At 39.7% G+C, this 23289-nt stretch overlaps 1 protein-coding gene and 1 long non-coding RNA gene across 9 annotated transcripts in view; one reads left to right on the top strand and one right to left on the bottom strand.

The window, feature by feature from the left end:
* Positions 1-5460: 5460 nt before the first annotated feature.
* On the bottom strand, positions 5461-11099 carry LOC103891171 (uncharacterized). Its single transcript, XR_010140884.1, has 3 exons — positions 10976-11099; positions 6442-7338; positions 5461-6108 (listed from the first exon to the last, which is right to left on the bottom strand). It is a non-coding gene; the product is annotated as an uncharacterized LOC103891171 (long non-coding RNA).
* The window catches only part of PTTG1IP2 (PTTG1IP family member 2), an 88477-nt gene continuing 72042 nt past the window's right edge, over positions 6855-23289 (top strand). For 7 of the 8 annotated variants that reach the window (XM_054559526.2, XM_054559530.2, XM_054559525.1 and 4 more), the window contains exons 1-2: positions 6928-7146; positions 16418-16464. In XM_054559526.2, coding sequence (XP_054415501.1) covers positions 7002-7146; positions 16418-16464 — 192 coding nt within the window. In that variant the 5' untranslated portion in view covers positions 6928-7001. Of the gene's footprint in view, positions 7147-16417; positions 16465-23289 lie in introns of all 8 variants that reach the window. The other variant, XM_054559529.1, reaches the window with a different exon arrangement.

Raw genomic sequence — 23289 nt, 5'->3', positions numbered from 1 at the left:
TGATATGGTTTGGCTGTATCCCCACCTAAATCTTATCTTGACTTGTAGTTCTCATAATCCCCATGTGTCGTGGGAGGGACCCAGTGGGAGGTAATTAAATCATGTGGTGGTTATCCCAGTGCTGCTGTTCTCATGAAAGTGAGTAAGTTATCACAAGATCTGATGGTTTTATAAAGGGTTTTTCCTTCTTTGCTCAGTACTTCTTCCTGCTGCCATGTGAAGAAGAACATATTTGCTTCCCCTTCTGCCGTGACTGTAAGTTTCCTGAGGCTTCCCCAGCCATGTGGAACTGTGAGTCAATTAAACCACTTTCCTTTATAAATTACCCAGTCTCAGATATGTCCTTATAGCAGCGTGAGAATGGACTAATATAGTAAATTGTACTGGGTAGTGAGGTACTGCTGTAAAGATACCTGAAAATGTGAAAGTGACTTTGGAACTAGGTAACAGGCAGAGGTTGGAACAGTTTGGAGGCTCAGAAGAAGAGAGGAATATGTGGGAAAGTTTGGAACTTCCTAGAGACTTGTTGAATGACTTTGACCAAAATGCTGATAGTCACAGGGACAATGAAGTCCAGGCTGAAAATGGAGATTAGGAACTTGTTGGTAACTGGCATAAAGGTGACTCTTGCTATGTTTTAGCAAAGAGACTGGTGGCATTTTGCCCCTGCCCTAGAGATCTGTGGAATTTTAACTTGAGAGAAATAATTTAGAGTATCCAGTGGAAGAAATTTCTAAGCAACAAAGCATTCAAGAGGTGTCTTGGGTGCTGTTAAAAGCATTCAGTTTTACGTATTCACAAAGATTGGTTTGGAATTGAAACTTATGTATAAAAGGGAAGCAGAGCATGAAAATTCAGAATATTTGCAGCCTGACAATGTGATAGAAAAGAAAAACCCATGTTCTTTCGGAGGAGAAATTCAAGCTGGCTGCAGAAATTTGCATAAGTAATGACGAGCCAAATGTTGATCACCAAGATAATGGGGGAAAATGTCTCCAGCACATATCAGAGGTCTTCATGGCAGCCCCTCCCATCACAGGCCCAGAGGCCTAGGAGGAAAAAGTGGTTTTGTTGACTAGGCCCAGGGCCTTGCTGCTTTGTGCAGTCTAGAGACATGGTGCCCTGCATCCCAGCTGTGGCTAAAATGGGCCAATGTAGAGCTCAGGCTGTTGCTTCAGATGGTGCAAGCCCCAATCCTTGGCAGCTTACAAGTGATGTTGGGCCTGTAGGTGCACAGAAATCAAGGATTGAGGGTTTGGAACCTCAGCCTAGATTTCAGAAGATGTATGGAAATCCCTGGATGTCCAGGCAGAAGTTTGCTGCAGGGGTGGAGCCCTCATGGAGAACCTCTGCTAGGCCAGTGCAGAAGGGAAATGTGCAGTCAGAGCCCCCACACAGAGTCCCCACTAGGACACTGCTAGTGGAGCTGCAAGAAAAGGGTGACCATCTTCCAGACCCCAGAATGGTAGCTCCACCAACAGCTTGCGTCATGCACCTGGAATAGCTGCAGACACTCAATGCCAGCCCATGAAGGCAGCCAAGAAGGGGGCTGTACCCTGCAAAGCCACAGGGGTGGAACTGTCTAATGTTGTGGGAGCCCACCTCTTGCATCAGCGTGACCTGGTTGTGAGACATACAGTCAAAGGAGATCATTTCGGAGCTTTAAGATTTGACTGCCCTGCTGGATTTCAGACTTGCATGGGCCCTGTAGCCTCTTTGTTTTGGCTAATTTCTCCCATTTGGAACAGGTGTATTTACCCAATGCCTGTATTCCCATTGTATCTAGGAAGTAACTAACTTGCTTTTGATTTTACAGGCTCATAGACAGAATTGACTTGGCTTGTCTCAGATGAGACTTTGTACTTGGACTTTTGAGTTAATGCTGAAATGAGTTAAGACTTTGGGCGACTGTTGGGAAGGCATAATTGCGTTTTGAAATGTGAGGACATAAGATTTGGAAGGGTTCAGGGGCAGAATGATATGCTTTGGCTGTGTCCCACCCAAATCTCATTTTGAATTGTAGTTCTCATAATCCCCACATGTCATGGGAAGGACCTGGTGGGAGGTGACTGAATCATGGGGCTGGTTACCCCCATGCTGCTGTTCTTGTGATAGTGAACGAATTCTCACGAGATCTGATGGTTTTATAAGGGGCTTTTCCCTCTTTGTTTGGCACTTCTCCTTCCTGCTGCCATGTGAAACAGGACATGTTTGCTTTCCCTTCTGCCATGACTCTAAGTTTCCTGAGGCCTCCCCATCCATGCTGAACTGTAAGTCAATTAAACCTCTTTCCTTTATAAATTACCCAGTCTTAGATATGTCCTTATAGTGGTGTGAGAATGGACTAATACAGTGATCAAGGGATCATGACTGTTTATTGGGGTCATTGTCCTCAGCTTCCTACTCCTCCATCCTTGCCCTTTTCTGGTTGTGGATGTTAAACATCACCCTTGCTGGCTACTCCCCTGTTTTGCCCCTAGAGATGCCGTGGTCTATTAACCATCTCCCTACCCTGCTGTGGGCCAGGCTTCCATTGACCGCCCCTCTGATCTTGGTGGTTGTGAGGTTCTGGCTTCTTTCATTTAAGTGCTATGACCTGATCACTATTACTTTGGAGGCCCCAGTAATTCCCACTGGATATTAACGATTGCAGCTCTGTGACTGCCTCTATTGTCAGTCTTGGCCTGCAGAAGAGAGCTACTGAACTTCTCAGTGATGCAAGTGCCCTTCTTACCAGCACATTCCTGATTTCCTTGGTGAATGATGCTTCCTCTGGACTCTCCCCTGGAACGTAGTTATCTTGTAGTTTTTCTGACCTCACATAATGTAGCCACTCCAGCAAGCCAACTTCTCCTTCTCAGCCTTTTTATTCCTTCCTCTTCCTCCTGCCTAGGCAACTCAGGCATTTCCACTTTGCTCAGTGTTGGATCACTTTCATAGGCTTCTAAGAGCCATTCTAACAATGAGTTTGCACTGTCCCCTGGGTCTTACCAGGCCATTAAATTTCATGTCCTACAAAAGTACTTCCAAGTCAAAAAAAACCTTGCTTGTTCAGTTTCTTATTCTAGCCCCTTGTGCTAACACTCTCAAAATTCAGTATTGGTGGCCCTAATTGGCTAGTTGTATCTTGGAATATAATTTATTTCCTTTCTTATCAGGCCCAGCATGTCCCCAACTGGATTTAACCCTTGTTGTTGGCCTAGCAGCCAAGACAAGAGGTAGGGGTTCTCCTGAGAGGACAACTATTAAGATACCCTTATTGCATTTTCCAGCAGAAAGGTCAGCCCCCTCTGCAAGTTCTTAGATTCCTGGAGGATCTGCAGAGTCAGCGTTAGGAGTATCCATCCATTCACCAAGACCATCAGGAATGTGCTGGTAAGAAGGGCACCAACATCACTAAAAAATTCAGCAGCTCCCCTCTGCAAGCCAAAACGGACAGTAGAGGCAGTCATAGAGCTGAACTCATTCACATCCATGGGGATAGTGGGGTTCTCAAAGTAATAGAGTAATAATGTTTCACCACAGAAGCTGTTTCAGGATTCCAAATTTTCCCAACCCAAGATCTTACCTTTAGCATACAGACCTGCCTGGCAGGTATCATCAAAATGTCTCTGGAGCTCTGTAAGTATCATATCCTCATTCTGCTGGTAGCTTTCTCCATTCTTCCACTACTGGAGATAAGAGCTACCAAAGATACCTTCTAGCTTTCATACTTAACCTTTACCTGCCAATCAAAGGCACATGGTTTCTCATTGTCCCTCTGCAAGGCATCAGTACTACTCTGTAACCAGCCAACTCTGTTGTCCTTGCAGGCACTATCCCCCTATATCTTTCAAATGCTTCAATTGTTACACCAACCAGGGGATTCCCAGTTACCAGTTTGTTTTCCTAGGTAGAAAACATTTCATCACCATGAAGTCTTTAAAAATGCAGCTGCTGTCTCTTTCTAGGAGCTATCCATACTCCACATACTGCTCAATATGGTATCTTCTTTGTCCATCGGATAGTAAGTAAACAAATCTCAAAATTTTATCTTACCACTGGTTCTGTCAGAACACTCAGTAGCATTTGTATTAGCTCAGGTCCTTCAAGATCTGCTAAGATGGGATTAGAAGTCCAAGAGTTTTACTGGGGAAACAGAAAAAATAAAGCGGAGGCCGGGCATAGTAGCTCACACCTGTAATCCCAGCACTTTGGGAGGCCGAGGTGGGTGGATCACCTGAGATCAGGAGTTTGAGACCAGCCTGACCAACATGGAGAAACCCCGTCTCTACTAAAAAAAATACAGAATTAGCCAGGCATAGTGGCACATGCCTGTAATCCCAGCTACTCAGGAGGCTGAGAGAGGAGAATCGCTTGAACCCAGGAGGTGGAGGTTGTGGTGAGCTGAGATTGCGCCATTGCACTCCAGCCTGGGCAACAAGAGAGAGCAAAACTCTGTCTCAAAAAAAAAAAAAAAAAAAAAGAAAAGAAAGAAAGAAAAGAAAAGAAAAAATAAAGGGGAAGGAGCTAGTGCAGGTGAGAACCTTCAAACAGCAATGCAGGTCTGACATCAGTGAAGAGAGAGGAAAGGAGGAAGGAGAATTTGGTTGGTAGAGTTTCAGAGTGCAGCACAATTCTAAGAAAGTTTCAACCACCTTGATGGGGAATTTTCAAGCCAAAATCTTCCACTAAAAGTATCCCATATTAGTACCCCTTCCATATTTAATCTTGGCTGAGAGTAGCTTGTAGGAAGCATGGCCTTGGGATGAATATGGTGGATACATCTGAGGGACAGCAGCTGAGTCCATCAGTCAATTTTAATTTGATATGGGCATTTTAATGGCCGTATTCAACATAGTCTTTTTTTCCTTTATTATTATTATTATTCTTTTGAGACAGGGTCTTGTTTTGTCACCCAGGCTGGAGTGTAGTGGTGCAATCTCCATTCACTGCAACTTCTGCCTCCTGGGCTCAAGTGATCCTTGCACCTCAGCCTCCTGAGTAGCTGGTGCACACCACCATGCTGGCTAATTTTTTGTATTTTTTTTTTTTTTGTAGAGACAGGGTTTCACAGTGTTGCCCAGGCTGGTCTTGAACTCCTGGAGTCAAGCAATCTGCCTGCCTCAGCTTCCCAAAGTACTAGGATTATAGGCGTGAGCCAACGTGCCCGTCTCCCATATAGACTTATGATGGCTTTTAGCAGCTACAGAGACTAAGTCTTTCCAAGTTCGAATCCAGAGGAAGACAAGCATCTTTATCCTAGCATTCCTAGCAAAAGCTCTGAGATTGACTTGGATTAGACCAACCTAGGTCATGTGCCCACTCCTGAGCCAGGCATGGTGGCCAGGGAAGTTTTATGACCTGCTTTGCTCAGGTGTAGTTTTCATGTCCTACTTCCAAAGTAGGAGTTGGAACTCCACCCATTCCATGAGAACTGAGAGGCAGTGAGGGGCAGGTCTCCAAGAAACAATATGCACATAGAATATATGTATTTTTCATTTTAATGGCTGCTACAAGTTTGCTTTCTAAAGACACTGTAACAATTTACAGTTCCTCCAAAAAGTATAATAGTACCTTTTCCCCCACAACTTCACCAATGATATCTTAGTTTTCTTTTTAAATGCTTGCCTACCTGATGTTTACATTATTAGTTTTAATTTATAATTTCCTAGTTCCTAGTACTAGTGTTTCTAAACTATTTTTTTCATATATTCATTGGCTACTTGGATTTGCTTTTCTGTCAATGGATTCTCCACATCTCTTGTCCATTTTCCTATTGTTTATCTTTTGTCCTTTTTTTGTCAATTTATAAAAGCACTTTTTATATTATAGCTAATAACCCCCTGTCTATCCTCTGCATTACAAATGGGTAAAGAAAAGTAGCCTGGAACTCTGCACATCTTCTCCTCCTCCATCTTTATTGTCCATACTAAACCCATAGTCCTCAGGATGCAGTCTCGATCAATATGCCAGGAATACTATGGGACAACTCCATCATTTATTTTTTTAACTTTTTAAATAATTTTTTTAGAAAAAAGATCTTGCTCTGTTGCCCAGACTGGAGTGCACTGATGCGATCATAGCTCACTGCAGCCTTGAACTTCTTGGCTCAAGCGATCTTCCCACCTGATCATTTTTGAAAAACAAAACAAGATAATTCCTGGTCAAAGACAAGTTTTCATCACCCACCTCTACCCCTCCCCAACCACACACACTGGGGCAAGATTGCTCAAATTTCAGTCATTCTGGAACCACCTCCCCAATTTTTGCCATATCCTTTAAGTTGTGTACTATTTATATTTCTGAAAATTGTCCTTGTTTGCACAGATTTATTTTAAAAGCATATATTGTTGCTGTTACATCATTGTAACTACTGGTTATATTTTTCCAATACGCATTAAAATAGATTCATAACTATGAAAATAAAAGACATTTATGTACTACCCAAAACATACCTACCTTTAGGAAACTGCATTAGAGCACGTCAAGAGGATCACCAGGCTAGTCAAGGACAAGACCAAGAGTTTACAGAGCTGTGAGTTTCACGGCCTCACCACTCGTTGATCGCACAACCACTCCCATGGAGTGCAGTGGGTGGTAGGTTCATTTACATCAGAGAAAAGGCAGCATGGAAGAGTGAAACTGCCGTACGCATATTCAAGTAGTGAGAATTTGAATCCAGGTCTTTCTCCAAAAAACAACAATGTAGTAGGGAAAAATGTTGGTTTGGGGGAAATAGACCTCAGTCAAGTCCAGTGGACCAACTGTACATGGTATTCAGGGCCCAGGAAGCTGGACCCAGTGCCAATGAGGATTGCACTATGAACATTCCACATTCTGGCTAGAACATTAGGGATTCTAAGGTTCTGCTGATTATGCTGGCATCCAGGGCTTGCAAGCGGCAGCCTCAGGACCCGGGGCTGTGGTAGGTCACAGTCTCTGAGCAGGTCTCAGTGTCCAACACTGTGGCTGGTGCCCGCCAGGTTCCCAGTGGCTGGGGTCACCAGGTCTGAAGAGAGATGTGCTGGCTGCGGGCGTGGGGCCAGATCCTCCTGCCAGTTTTCCTCTCCCTCTTTCTCATCCAATTGCTTATCAGCTTCTCAGAGATTGGTTTTATCCACAGCCCCAGGAACAATCAGAAACCAAGAGATGGGAATGAAGAGGGTGAGTAATCTGGAGTCCTGAGGCGGGTGCCCCACATGCTCCAGCGTTGTTTTTCCTTTTAATTGTGCCATCCTGGTGCGCTGGAATTTTCATCTCAAAGTTGTCATTTGGTGTTGGTGAGAAGACATTTTAAAGGTTCTAGATGGTTTTGGTGAAACTCAGTTAAATTGGACTCAGATTAATTTGGTTTATCTGAAATATGAAAGGTAGATTCAAATTTTTAAATCTGAGGAAAATCATGGTTTCTCCCCCATCACTTTTTGCATGACCTATGGCATATAAGCTTTTTGTTGTGAATAAGCCATTGGGTTTTGTTCTAATCAGACCCACTCAATGGTCATAGTTCCTCTTTCTTAAGTTTTTAAAGGTCTTAGTTAATAAAATGCTTTATTTGTTCTTTTTCATAAAAAAAAAAATACTTCAGTTTGGAGGCATCTCTTGGTTTCCTTCCCAACTGAAAAAATTTTGAAATGTTAAAAGTCATGCTGAGTTAAATTCATGAACCTGGAAATAAGGTTTTTAGTATCCTAAATTGGAACCGTATAGACAAAATAAGAGACAGAATTTGAATTACTTGGAAAGTGCCCTGTAAAGCCAAGATTACCATTTTTACAAAGACTATGAGACAGAATAATTACTGCTGTCTGGTTTCCAGAGTAGAAAAGAATGTTAGTATCTGTAAGCAAATCAGTCTTCCTTACTAAAACCAAACCCACAGTTCTCAGCATTGCACTGAAATAAGAATCTCCTTTGAGGGGGTAGGGCTGGGGGGACGCTGAATTAAAAGACCTAGCTTGTTTTCTTTGGTTTCATCTTCCCCACAGATTTCTCTTTTTTAACCTCTTGGTCACCCCTATACGTACTCTAAGAGAAACAGTGTTTCAGTGCCATCCTGGCCCCTTCTCCCAACAAACAGCACCTAAAAGCATAGGCCCAAATATAGAAACAAATTCTTCCTTTTGTTCCCTAACAAACTGGACTCATACTGGAAATTTTTCACATCTTAAGACTTTATCAAAATGCTGATGAAGAACAAAAAAAAAAAAAAAAAGAAAGCAAACAAATAAAATAAATCAAAAATCACATCTAAGATAATCTCCAAAGATGGAAGTTTCTGTTGCTAGCTAGCTCACTTCTAGGGCTGGTCAACTGGAGTCCGTGTTTCTAAGGAAACAGCTTGCCTGCCAAGGGCCTCTCCTGAACGCTCGCATCTTAGTCTCGGGCCAGTTCCCCTTAGTGCTTGCATTTAATCCTCCCATCTAACAAGGATATGGTTTCTTAGACATCATGATACTTTTCACTTCCAAAACTGAGAAGGGGCTTCTAAGCCTTCACGAGATCCTCATCTATGTCCCGGTTTGTGCCCTGAGTGACAGGCAACAGACAGGACTTTGTGAAGGATCACACATCAAGTGAGACCTCCCCCTAAGCAGGTTGTTTTGATCCCCAGGGCTTCTAACTCTGATGTTCATTTATATTTGAGAGCTTAGTAATCAATATCTCAGGAAATTATAGTAAGCACTTGATGCAACTTTGGGTTAAACTTCTAGAATCTAATGAATGGATTAAAAAATGTACTGAAACCTAGAGAATTTTCTTCACTAAAAGTAACTAGACAACAAAGGGGCATAGTGCAAAAAATAAGTGGCAACTAAGGAAAGAACTGGAAGATTCTGGATCAGAACAGAATAGCACAGCATGGCAAGACTCCAAATGTTACCACCCTCCCTTAGAGGTAACCAATGAGTTACTATAATCCAAGAATTTTTATTAATTCTCCAAAATCTGGAGAGAAACAAGTTGAGTGGGTATCCATTCTTTATCTTATTCTGAAGATGAGAAGAGGAAATGGCTACTGAAGAGAAATAAGTGGAATGAGGACCTGAAGAGAGAGGGCCTGACTCTCTGATGGAAATTTAGGTTCCTGAGTTACAAGCTGGATTTGAGGGCAGATCTAGAGTCCAAAGATACCCCTTCATGGAAATGGGAAACACCTCTGATAAGCTCTGGCAAACCTTGGCATTGGAAAATGACAAACCTCAGAAGAGAGAGCAGAGTCAGATATTCTAACAAAGCCTGGCACAGCCTCATTTGAGTTCTCCCCCTTGTCTAATGCTGAAAACAATGGAGTGAATAGAACATAAAATGCCATAAAACTGTAGCTTCTTGAAAAAAATCTCAAGGATCGTGGTAAGGTGGTTAGGATCTCACCTACACTATATCAGAACAAATGGAAGGTCTGAACAGAGCTGTGCAAGCATTAGTACAATGAAAACAATAGAGCAACTATGTAAACCCTGCACAGCAAAATAAAGAAATAAAGGAGTATATGATAGCATGCAAACACACACATACACACACACCCCCCCCAAATAATCTACCCTAGAAGAGAACACAACTCAAGAAACATGAAAATTTCCCACAAGTGCTTTGAGCTAGAGAACAATCAAACGAGAAATATTCAGTGAAACAAGCCTTGAAGTCGATAGCAAGATATTAGAATGAAATTAGAAGGCAGATAGCTCCAAGGAAATAAATTGAAGGCCAAATAATTTGAATATAAGGCAAGGCTTCTGAGTTTTCTCTCTTCATTTGTTTATTTCTGCTAATGGTGAACACACCAAGAATATTTGTCACATACTCTGGTAGCTGCCGCATTCCTCTGTCCTCTAGCCTAGGGGGTGCTGTTATCTGGGAGCAAGTGGGACTTCGCTTTCTTTCCCCTGGTAAACTTCTCAGCCTCTTTCATCACCTGCATACCCAATCTTGGTACTAAGTTCCCGGTGTTATGTATACACAGAGTGATTTCTGTTTTCCTGGTTGGATCCTAACTTCATATAGCCATCTTTAAGACAAAAGGCACTTTAAGATTTTGACCAGCAGGCAGGTATTAGGAGGATTAGAGCATTGACACTAAGGTTTAAATGCTGATGGGGAACCAGGAGAGAAACCTGGTATACCTCTTCTGGCTGAGGTAAAGGAAGGGTGAGATAATAAAAATCTCAGATGGGTTGAAGGGGAATCTGAAAATATTAGGAACTTGTGACTCACTTTCTAGAGTTTACTCTGAATCCACTGGTCTCATAGATAACATGAGGCTAACATGGCTCCCAAACAGTAGGTAATAGTAGCAGGAAGAAGTATCTTAGCAAATGGACTCAAGGACTGCATGTCAGAATCCGTTGGACATAAGAATTTTGTAGGGAAAAGAGTAGAGAGCCCTAAAATTCCCAATATAGTGGGTGGGGTATAGGCAAGGCAGCTCTTGTGAGAGCTGGCAGAATTGAAGAGGGAAAGGTCTTTCCCAGACAATACTGGACCTCATGTCTAGAAACCACAGCAGGACCCCAGATGCTAGACATGACATTCCCTAAGAAGGGGACAGGTGAGATTCACACAGTAAGGCTAGCAAGGAAGGAGGAGGGGACTCAGTCCAGTCACACCCTAGTGCCAGGGCAACACATAGCCTTTGCTCCCAGAAAAGTATAGCGTCCCCAAGGTAAAGGGGGAAGGAGCAAACCCTACATTTAGCTAAATGTTTATTCAAAGGAGGATGAATTGACTGAACTTATATTGCAAGTTATGGTTTTCTGCCACTTGCAGAAATAGGAGATTTGACATTATACTGAATTGTGATGTAAAACTGAATTCTGATATTGAGAGGCCTAGATCAGATTCCACCTCTTCTATGGTGCCTTCCTTTAGTCCACCCAATCTGAGTGAATAGTTGCTCCTATACTTAGCTGCGCCTCTCTGACAGTACTTGTTTCACCAGAGAGGCAGAAGAACACAGTTATCACAGGCAACAGCTCACACTGCCTGGACTCACCTCCCAGCTCTGTTGCTTACTAGGCCCATGCTTTCTGTGTCACAATTTCCTTATCAGTAAGATAAGAATAAAATAGTATCTTCTGTAAATGGTTGTTGTGAGGATCAAATGAGTTAATCTATGTTATGCACTCAGAACATTTTCTAGTACATGGTAAGTTTTCAATAAACATTATGCAGTCATGTGTTGCTTAGTGACAGAGGTGTATCCTGAGAAATGCATAGTTAGGCAATTTCATCATTGTGTGAATGTCATAGAGTGTACTTACACAAACCTAGATAGTATAGCCTAGGCTATACACCTAGGCTAGATTAGCCTATTGCTCCTAGGCTACAAACCTATACAGCATGTTACTATGCTAAATACTGCAGGCAATTGTAACACAATGGTAAGTATTTGTGTATCTAAACTTACCTAAACATAGAAACGGAATAGTAAAAATATACAGTATTATAATCTGAAGGGATCACTGTCCTATATGCAGTCTGTTGACCAAGATATTGTTGTGCAGCACATGACTAGTTATAGATATAGAGATCTATATGATGACAGTGCTGGAAAACAAGATGACAGCCAGACAATGTTAAGAATTCCTGAGAAACAGAAAGCAATTGAGATCAGACCAATGGAGAAAGCCACAGCCTAAAACACACATAAGAGAAGACTAATGTAAGACTGGTTTCTGGGGTTGCTCCAAGCTCAGCAGCACTGAATACAAAGAGCACGAGGGAGTTGTGGAGCAGCTTCCTGGGTGCTGATCTTAGAGCACTATAGCTGGTTGCCTCTCCAGCTTCTCAAATTGTCTCAAGAAGCAGGCAGCAGAGGCAACTGCCCCAGGTTAACAATGAATGTGAATTATTGGCCTGGAAAGGCAGGAAAAGATATACTACCAACACACTGAACCTGGCAGCATGTCCCAGTCCTCACCCACACCACAGAGGTGGAAATAGCCTATATACATACACCTAAATCTTAACTTGATTGTGTTAACACAATCAAGAATCATGAAACCCAATAAAGAAAAGAACCAATTTATTAAAACACATTTAATAGACGGGAAAAAACACCTTGAAATTAGAAATTTCTCTTATAGAAAATGGCAAGGACTAACAAGATTCCAAAGGAAATGACTAAGCTGGCAAGTAGATTGGCTTGCCACAACTCCAAAGATGCTAAAAGTAGACAGTGAGACTCAACGGATCAGTGCCAGACAGTTTATTACTCATAGCACAGCCAACAGCAGGAACGCCAGTATGGCAGCACCAAATCTCCTTCCCCCAAGTCCCATGGAGCAATGCAATGTATCCAGATTGTGCTTATGAATGCAGCCAGTTGCACTGGAGCTAAGGAACCCAGGACTAAGAGCTTATGAACTTTTATGGCAAGCAGTAAAAAATCTAGTCCCTGGAGAGTAATTGTGACTATAGTCACACTGTGTTTGCCTTGACCTATTTAATTGACTATGTTACCAGATACAGAATAAGTGCAGGGTCAGAGGATAATTAGGCCAAGAAGTTCGGCACATTCAGCAAGGAAATCCAGAGATGCTCAGGGTCTAGGATGGATGTCTCTCTCAACACTATAATTAGTATTCTCATGGAGATATCCATGAAACAAGAACAGACTGTTCTGGAAAAGATTATGAATCTTGGAAATTAAAAATATAATCAACACAGACATAGCTAAAGAGTGAATTAGCAAGCTCAATAATTGAGCCATGGAATTCTTACAGAATGCAGTACAAAAGAACAAGAGATAGCCTATAGAAAAAAGAGACAAGAGTTCATGCCAACATTAATGTAATAGGAGTTTCAGGAAGAGAGAAATGGAAGAGAGGAACTAATTAAAGAAAAATATACAGAAAAATATCTTTGGGCCAGGCGTGGTGGCTCACGCCTGTAATCCCAGCACTTTGGGAGGCCAATGTGGATGGATCACGAGGTCAGGAGATAGAGACCATCCTGGCCAACATGACGAAATCCCAGCTCTACTAAAAATATGAAAATTAGCCGGGCGGTGGTGGTGCACACCTGTAGTCCCAGCTGCTTGGGAGGCTGAGGCAGGAGAATCACTTGAACCCAGGAAGTGGAGGTTGCAGTGAGCCGAGATCGCACCACTGCACTCCAGCCTGGTGACAGAATGAGACTCTGTCTCAAAAAAAAAAAAAAAAAGAAGAAAAATATATTTAAAGTTTTGAAGAAAAGAAAATGGTGTTGAAACTAGAACATATTAACAGACTAAGCCAGCTGTGCTCTAGAAGGTATACAAAATAAAAACATTTGGACACTTGAAGAGTCAAAGAGTTTATCATTCACAGACATCTGAAAAAAATACTCAAGAATATAATCCAGCAAAATGAAAAATGAATCCAAGGGGAAAATGTGGGATTCAAGAAAGAGTAGTAAGCAAAGAAACTAGTAAAATGAAGAGTTAATTCTAAATAATTTATTATAATTCAACAGCAATTTAAATATGTCTAATAATCATTAATAACTTTAATAGTAATTAAAATTCCATCTGATTTCTGAAACCCATATGATACAGAAATCATATGGAAGTTTAACTGCTATTAAATAGTTAAAGTTAAAATTATTTAACTGGGAAGTGGCATGGGAAGAAAGAGAAGAGTAAAAACATATTAGGATCTTTGTCTAGGTTGAGAATGTAGATCCTGATTAAATGATGATAGAAAGATGCATATAAAATATCTCCCCAAATTTTTTAAATAACAGCTCAAGAATAGAAATAGAATGTGTATTTTGAGGCCACTAGAGGAAATAAAGGAATAAAGAATAAATTGATGGAATAGGATATACCTTACAAATGCTACTGAAAACGAAAGCAAGTGTAGCAATATTATATAAAACAGAATTCAAGTAAAAGAAATCATTAAGTCAAAGAAAAAGTGATATTCCACATTGACATGTAGTACAGTACACCAAGATGACATATGACAAACCTTTATTCACCTAACAACATAGTTTTAAAATAGATGTAACAGGTAAATAAAATATAAGAAGAATTTTAATATATAAAATCTTGTTATTTTACATATACTCCCCACTGTTTTTTTCTCTTAGCTGTTCTTGAAAAATTTTCCCTTGTGGATAAACTATATTTTTGTATTATTAATTTATTGCAATGCCATTAAAAAAATTTTGTTTTGATATTTTGCATAATATATTTTGATGCCAGGAATGTCTAGGCATTTGAAATTGTGATTCTCCATGGGAGAAGAGGATCACGGATGGAACTTTATGGAATAGCAACATTTCAGACATTGGTAGGAGTGGAACCAGTTGAAGAAACTGAAAAAGAAAGACCAGTGATGTTCTAAGAGAACTAGGAGAAATGATACAGAAGTCATGAAAAATGTAATCAAGAGCAAAGAAGTAACCAGATAGAAAACATATATGCAAACATCATGACTTTAGGGTGAAAGAATCTGGTACCTGGTAATGCCATGGAAATAGCTAGAACCTTGTTCTTTAGGAATAGAAGAGAAGAGAAGAACCTACTGATTCATGTAACACATAGGTCAGTTGTACCCTCATTAGTTTTCCAATAAGGGCAAAAATGAGTATTAAGGAGATGGCTGGTTAGTTATACAAATGCTCAATCTAAATCTCAACCATGGAACCAGAGCAGGCCATTTACTGACATCATGTGTTGAGGAGGGAACTTCATCTCTTCGCTTTTTGCTAAAAGTCTTTTCCCATCTAATCAGGAGAAAAGCATCAGACAAATCGTAGTTGAGGGGCATTCTGCAAAATATCTGAAAGTAGTGAGGATAGTAGTCCTCAAAACTGTCAAGGTCATGAAAAACAAGGCAAGAGTGAGACATTGTTGCAGACCAGAGGAGACATGATGACTAAAGGCAATGTAGTATGGATAGGATCCTGGAAAGGAGAAGGACGTTAGTGTAAAGACTGGTGAAATCCTGATAAAATCAGGAGTTTAGTGATTAACACGTGCCAGTGTTAGTTTCTTGGTTTCGATTAATGTACCATGGTAGTGTAAGGTATTAACAATAGGAGGGCCAGTGCAGTGCAGTGGGTCACACCTGTAATCCCAGCACTTTGGGAGGCTGAGGCGGGCGGATCACGAGGTCAGGAGATGGAGACCATCCTGGCTAACACGGTGAAACCCCGTCTCTACTAAAAACACAAAAAATTAGCTGGGCGTGGTGGCGGGCGCCTGTAGTCCCAGCTACTCGGGAGGCTGAGGCAGGAGAATGGCGTGAACCCGGGAGGTGGAGTTTGCAGTGAGCCGAGATCGTGCCACTGCATTCCAGCCTGGGCAATAGAGTGAGACTCCGTCTCAAAAAAAAAAAAAAAAAAAAAAAAAATTGGAAAACTGGGTGAGGGGTATACAGGAACTCCCTGTAGAATCTTCACAATTTTTCTGTATATCTGAAATTATTCCAAAATAAAAATTTTAGTTTACAAAAAAGCTGTGGGAAGCACGTAGAGCTCTGAGAACAGTGGCCAAGTCATGTGTCCTCTGTTTCCCTGCTTCTGCCTTCCGAAAGGAGCCTGAGGCCAGCTGTCCTTCACATAGCTGAGGCAGCAGAATGTTTACCATTCACCTTGCCTTTTCTTTCACTCAACTTTCCCATGGGTATTTCAAGGATACTTTCGGCTAGGAGGAAGTAACATTCAATAGGACTTAATTTGAAAACTGAACTGTAAATTTTTTTCCCCAGCCAAATCAGATCTGCATCCAATCAAACAATTTGAAATTAAATAGAAAGGTCTGACCTTTCCCACAGAACCTGTGAACTCTGTCCCCAAAATAATAGAGAGAGCAACTTTATTGTTGCTGTATCACAAAACAACTAGGACATTAATTCCAGACCCTTTCTTTAAGGAGATGTTGCAGTAATAAAATGAGGCATTGAAATGCTTTTTTCCAAATTCATAGTTTTTATTCTAGAACTTTCAAATATAAATCATACTGTTTGTTTTTCCATAAAACTAGAGGAATGAAAATCCTCATTTGGGAGAAGTTTTTAAAGTTTTGTGGCAAAAAAAGATGGGGAATTAATTTTTTTTTTTTAACTATTTGAAGGGTTAATTAGTTAAGTAGGAATATCTTGGCAATACCATCCTGAATAACAACACATGATATTTTAAAATACAATGGAGTTGCCAATTTGTTTTTCCTTACTATGTTTTGGGGGTTGTTTTTTAGAACTTGGCTCATCAAAGTTGGATGATGCCATTTCATGTTTTTCCAAGAAATAGGAGAAAAGACTTAAGACTAAGGGGATTTATACAGTACTGGTGGGGATCTAGACACATGAAAATAATGAAGTAAAATGCTGGGGTATGGATGAATATGGCTTAAAACAGGAATGACTAAAGGAAATGCACTTTTACCTAAAATTGAGCAATAAAAAGGATTTGGATTAATTTTGGACTTAATATTTTTTTCTTGTAGAATGTGCTGTAAAGAAGAGTTGTCAATTGTGCACAGAAGATAAGAAAGTAAGTTAACTTTCTTGTGAGGAAATTGTTCTGGGAACGTTATAAAGTCACAATTTACAGTTGTCATTTAAAAGATATGATAACTTTGTTTTACACAATTTTTTATAACAAGAATGACTTATAACAGTTATTAAGATCTATTTATGCATTTCAAACCATTCTTTGAGGATCTAGAAATAAACAATGGAGATAATTAAGTACAAACATGTACTTCCTTCTGGAAAATTATGCTTCAAAAAGAAAAGAATTATTTGCTTGAAAAAAAATACACTGAAATTTTGGAATAATTTTTGTAAGTAAAGGAAAAGATATATCTTTTGAGATGTGGTGACAGTTTCCTTCCCACTTCTATTTCCTAAAGACTAGAAAGAATGACATACCATTCCATAACCACAGTGTAGCTGGAGTCCTCTTCTTTGATGATTAAATGTCTGAAATCATTGCTCTTCAGTTCAGATTTGGAAGAAAGCAGAAATGGCCACTTTGTGTCACAGACAGGTTTGCAGCAAGCCGCATAAAAACCACTGTAGTCGAACTTGTATTGGGTAACTGACAATACTAAAAACAGAAGCTTGAAGTCACTACTTAGAAAAGGGCACACTCTAGTAGCTGGTGTCTCTCATAGTGATCTAGATATACACCCTTGTCCTGTCTTATCTTCCTCTAAGAAGACAAATATCTATCACTCGTCTACTTTAATGAGGACCTGGGCTTCTGGCTCATGGCATTCTCCAGCCAGTTCGTACTACCATTGCGTGACATGCTTTCCACAGCCAGCGATGACCCAGACATACTCTTTATACAGTACTGGTGGAGGTCTAGACACATGACCTGCCTTCCTCAACCCTGCCTTCCTCAACCCTGTGTAGTAAGACATCATTTCTGTGGCATCTCTGAACCCTGCACAATCTACATTGGCTTTTACATTCTCACTCCCTTATACTGTACCTACTCTTTAGCCTCAACAAGACAAGAACATCCTCCAGTCCTTTAACACTCTCCTTTTCCCTTCAGTTTATTGGCCCTCATCTATAGACTTCCTTCCCTCCTATGAATTCTCATGGCTGTTCACCTGAATGCAATATTCTTCCAGTTTTTGTTGTCATTAAATGTTTTATAATGGAAATTTTCAAATATACCAATAAAGAAAGCAATATAATAAAACTTTATACCCCAAAGAGCCATCTTGGCCAATTTTTTTAAATGTATGCTCTTCCCCTCTAAATGTATTATGTTGAAGCAAATGATGATATGGATACCATATCACTTTATTTAAAAATATTTAAGCATATATTTCTAATTGATATTTTACCTTAAATATTACAAGTTCATCCATGATCATACCTAAAAGTTAACAATATCATCTTAATCTCATCAGGCACCCAGAAAATAATAAATTTGTCTTGTTGAGTCATTTTTGTTTGTTTGTTTGAATCACATTCGTACATTGCAATTGGCTGATATATACCTTAAGTATCTTTTAATCTATATGTTCCTTCTCCCTTTTTATTTTCTTTTTTGCAACTTACTTGTTGGAGAAACTAGGTTGTCCTATTTGGTTTCTTATAGTCTGGATTTTGCTGGTCACATCCTAAAAGGATTTGGATTAATTTTAGACTTAATCCCAAAAGGATTTGGATTAATTTTGAACTTAATCCCAAAATGATTTGGATTAATTTTGGACTTTTATCATGTTCCTCTTTTCCCTGTTCTTTTGTTCTTATAAACTGATAATTAGATATAAAGGCTTTATCAGATTCTGTTTAATTTTTTGGTAGGAATGCTTCATGCTGAGAGGCCCTTCATTAGGAGGTAGATAAGATTTTTTGTCAAGCATTTGATGATATTAGCAATGATCCTTGCCTAGATCTATTATTTCCCTGGGAGCTGTAAAAACTACTTCTACTTTAATGGCTTTGATCTCTTTTTTTAAATTTGAAATTTTATTTTTTGTGGGTACATAGTAGGTGTACATATTTATGGGGAACATGAGATGTTTTGATACAGGCATGCAATGCATACACCCTCTTATTTTTAATGGCACTAGACCCACATTCTGCAACTCTGATTGGTCCTTTGGTTTATATTTTCGTTTGCTGTGCATTACTAGTTGATTGCTGCTTAAGCATATTTCATCAACATCTGCATGAATACAGCTACAAAGTCACAATTTCTGGTCTCACCTGAGCCCAAATACTACCTATCATTTGCTTTTGGTTAGCAATATTGCCTAAAATTTCCCACAGCAGCAGTTCCCCCATCCCATCAATATCAACAGATGTATTCATCTCCCATTTTATGGAAAAAATTGAGGTCTTAGGTATAAACTTCATTTCCCGACTGATAACATTGCTGTCATTTTTACCCATCATTACCCATTCTTATCCCTGCTTTTAGAGGAACAATACCTCCTGCACTTCCCCTATACCTCTCTTTTGGACTTGAAAATGTACATTTTTGAATTGTAACTCGTATCATTTAAATGGTTTTTATGTTCACCTTCCCCTTGTTCTCAGCTCCTTAAGGACAGAGTCCATGTTTTTTTATTCATCTTTGTATCTCTAACACCTCACACATTTCCCACACATGGCAAGCAGTCAATAACTATTGAATTAACTCTTGAGCCATTCAAAGAAGGGTAAATTAATTCAGTATACTCTATAATGTAACACGGTAGATAATTTTTTAAAATTTTCTAAATATCATTCATTATGGAAATACTGGGAATATGTGTATTTGAGTGTAATTTTAAAAATATTTCCAGTACCTCATAGAAATGAACTAAGAGATAATTCCACATGGTCAACATAGAATTAGGGTATTATCCTTTGGAGAAAGATGCCCTGCCCTCCCAGAAGTTGGAAGGATGCAAAGCTTTCGGTGGTAGTTTCTGCCACCTCCCATACTCCCAGAGAAAGTGCCAGAGTTTATAAGATGGTAACTCATGAAGCAACCAATAATATTTGAGCTCTTTTTGGACTAAAAGGAGGATAAACAGATGTCTTGGTATATTGTGCTACTTTATGTCCACTTCTCCATGGACTTGGAGAAAATATATATACCAACTCCTTTTCATTTCCCAAAATATTCCAATTTGTATGATAAATGATATTCTTCTTAACTGTAAGGGAATCTTCCTTAGATTCTATCTGAAACATTTCCTTGTGATTTCATAGTGTAGGACTAGCCTCCCTAGAGTCAGAAAACATTCTTACCAGAAGCCCATTCATAAAAATCACATTTACAACCCCCCCACACACAACTCATAAACATAGCATATGAAAAACATATTATATTTTGTTGATATTTTATATTAGAAATAAAATTTCAAAAATCAGGCTAACTAAAAAAGGAGAAGCATCTTGTAATCTGTGCTTTTACTGCTATTCAGAGTCATTATGCATCCCTGTTGAATCCTTGGAACGAAAGTTCTCAATCATGGTGTCACAATGGTGAGACTTGTCATAAGTACATTTTTTTGCTTTTTGCTAATGAGCATCATAAGACGTTGCAACTGACTTAAAATCAGAGTAGATTCTAGGTTTTCTCCATAATCACATCTTTCTCACTAATTGTGACCTGATATGTATGGTTGGTTGAGACAAAAAGAAGTCAAGTTATAGCAAGCCCAGTGGGATTTTTGACTCTCCTACAGCCTACTTTATCTATTGCACAGTTCATAGGAAATGACCATTACTCACATGCTTGTAAAATGCATTTATAAATGTCATACCTTACAACCCACAAAGAGATGCCCACTTTGATATTTATTTTTCTGAAAAATTGTGTGTGTGTGTGTGTGTGTGTGTGTGTGTGTGTGTGGTAGGGCATGGAGTCTGGGAGAGTGGACAAGGTGATGGATCCAAATCTGGATATGGCAGTTAACATGTGGATATCACCTGTTGGGAGTCCTTCAGCTGGAAAAAATATATGAACAACCAGTATCGTGGATTATTTCCCATGGCAACTATTCCCAGCACTTTACCACTATTGGCATGATCCTCCTTTCAGGGTTGGACTTTCCTTGAGAATTTTAAGACCATCTAGCAGGTTCAAGTTTCCTCATTTTTCACCTGAACCAATTCAATATCTTTTCTCTTTCATTGACTTTCCCCTTGAGAAGTCTATTCTCATTTCTGAGGTGAATCCCTTAGTCCTCGCCTCTATCTATGTGTCATACTTGGAAACACATGCACATTCACAAACTCAAAGCCTTTCTCATTTCCTTGTTCCCTCTATGACAAATCCAGCCTATTTCTGTGCAATGGTTTCCTTCTGAGTTCAGACAAAATGGAAAACACAAACAAAACCAAATCTTCTGTTTCTTTCTAGAAGCTGAAGTACTTATTCTGTGCTTATTCTACCGTTGCTTCCGTATCACACAGTGTGATTTAATCCTTAGCAACCTGATTTAGAGGTTACAAAAGACTCAATAACCAAATGCAACAACCTTTCAAATTAATCACTCATTCCTTTTGGAAACTTGCTCCTTCCTTGGCGATCTTGGCTTTATACAGGCTCTATTTCTTCCCTCACCATTTTGTTTCCTTTACCAATTCCTCTTCTTCATTTTCCTGAATGAGCACATTCCTAATTCCTAAGGAGTGCATTCCTTCATTTCCTAAATGAGCACATTTCTTCACTGTGTCCTCACTCTTGTGCCACGTCTTTCACAGTCCTGGTCTCTACCATAACCTGCATATAAAGAAATCCCAAATTCACATCCTTAAATCTAACGACCCCCAATAGTGATGCTCACAGCTGCTTGATTGGCATTTCTTTCTGGATAGTTTTTTTTTTTTTTTTTTTTTCAAATCACATCATGCTCAAAATTTCTTTAACTAAGTTTATAATTTTGCTTTCCCCAAAGAAGCTCATGTTCTTTACTTGTTTATTTCTGGTACCAATATCCCATAATTTTAGAAATCATTGGCTTTTTTTTTTCTTTTTTCCCCCAATCTGTTCTCCATTCTTTTCTTTCACCTGGAAAAATCCTGGATTTTCTACACACCCCATCCCCCAACCACTGGCATAAAATTAAGCCATTTGCTTTATACAATCTTAAACCAGTAAAAATTACTATGTACCTTCCCACTTTCTGCATGTTTTAATTTTAATGATATTTTTATTAAAATAGCAATTGTGATGTCCATATAAGCTTAATAAAACAGTTCTACCCTAAAATGAGTACTACAATTTTCCCATGAAGAATCAATAGCCATCACTCTAAAGCCTTTTAGCTGGCTTCTCAGTTGTCACACTCCAAAGAGGCTGATGGCTTCATATTTACATGGGTTATTTTCCTTAGTTACAAGAAAAAAGTCATGTAATTTACCTTAAATTATACATTACCAATTTAGGAATGTTGAATATATTATACTGTTCTTGGGGGCAATGTGAAGTTCTGGTCTTTGATAACTTTTTAGATATAGTTAAGGTATTAGTCACATATTTTTGTGGTAAGGGACAGAAACCAAACTCAACCTAATTTAATAAAAAGGGGAATTCATTGGCTCACAATATTGGGAAGACCAGGTGTAGCCTTGCCTTCTTGCACAACTAAACCAAAGGATGTCTTTCTCATTTTCCTCTTTTCTTTCATGTCTCAGCTCTGCCTCCCTCTGGGAATTGACTTTATTTTCTCTTGTGGTAAATGGACATTCTGCATACAGCTGGACAAGGGGCTGACTGCCAGCAGATCTAACCCAATGTCTGTAACTCAAAGAGTTGTAACTCAAAGAAGATTCTGATTGGCCCTATTGGGGCTTTATGTCTGGTCCAGCACTTGTTACTAGGCTACTGCCTGGGTCAAAAGACCGCTCCAGTAGTAGGAATAGGGTGAGGGAAAACTGATTGGCAGCCACAGGACCACACAGGGTTTGGGGAAGAGGTCCTCAGTAGAAGAGGGTGTGATTACCAGAAAAAGAAGAATGGGGACACAAAGTAGCAGACAGATTTTAAAAATAAATGACCTCAGTCTACTATTTTTCCCCCTTGACCTTTCAGGACAGGTGTATTCTATTTTCTCCATCCATCCCCATATTTTCCTAAAAATGTTCCTGGCAAAATAATGCAACTAAATCTCAACTGCAATTGGACTTACCCAAGGAGACTATCAGCTACTGCCCCCAGCTCTAAGTCTGAAATCTCTGAGAGATGTGCATTACTCTTGATTGTGTTTGAATACAGCTCCACACACTCCTTCAAGTTAGCTATATAATCTGTTAAACCAACTCAAAGACCCACTATTCAATAACTATTCAATAGAAGAGAGAAAGCAGGATAACAACAGTAAACGCTCCTATTTAGAAGGAGGATAGTGGCCAATAGTCCTATAATATGTTCCAAGTCTGTAATACATTGTTGAGTTTCCCTGGCTGGGCAGTGAGTTGTTGGTCACCAGTCTAGCTGCTACCAAAGGAGTCTCTTTTCCATTATTCTCTGAGCCCCAACCAGAGAGATGCATAAGGGAGATTGTCTCTTCTGGGGACTGCACTTCTTTAGGAGCTCGCCTGAGGTGGACTTGGTTACTGGATCCTGGGAATCAGCTTAGCACTTAAGTGCGCATAGCTCTTAGCTGCAGGTTCAGGTTTTTTCTGGCAATTCATTTCCCTTAAAACCCTGCTAGATCTTGGACTTGATTCCTAGAGACTCTGAGTACTAATAACCAAGGCCAGAAGTCTCAGTGGGCTGTAATCTTTTAATCTAGACTTTATCTTTGCAGTTCCAGTCATTCGGCAACCATCCAGGAGGACAAGACTCATTCAGTGAAAGTGGCTTCAGTCTTAGATTTGACTGAATGGCTTGATTTGACCTTTAGTCTTG

The sequence above is a fragment of the Pongo abelii genome, chromosome 6 (assembly GCF_028885655.2).
Source record: "Pongo abelii isolate AG06213 chromosome 6, NHGRI_mPonAbe1-v2.0_pri, whole genome shotgun sequence".
In the NCBI taxonomy this organism is placed as follows: Eukaryota; Metazoa; Chordata; class Mammalia; order Primates; family Hominidae; genus Pongo; species Pongo abelii.
This window is presented reverse-complemented; position numbering and strand designations above follow the sequence as displayed.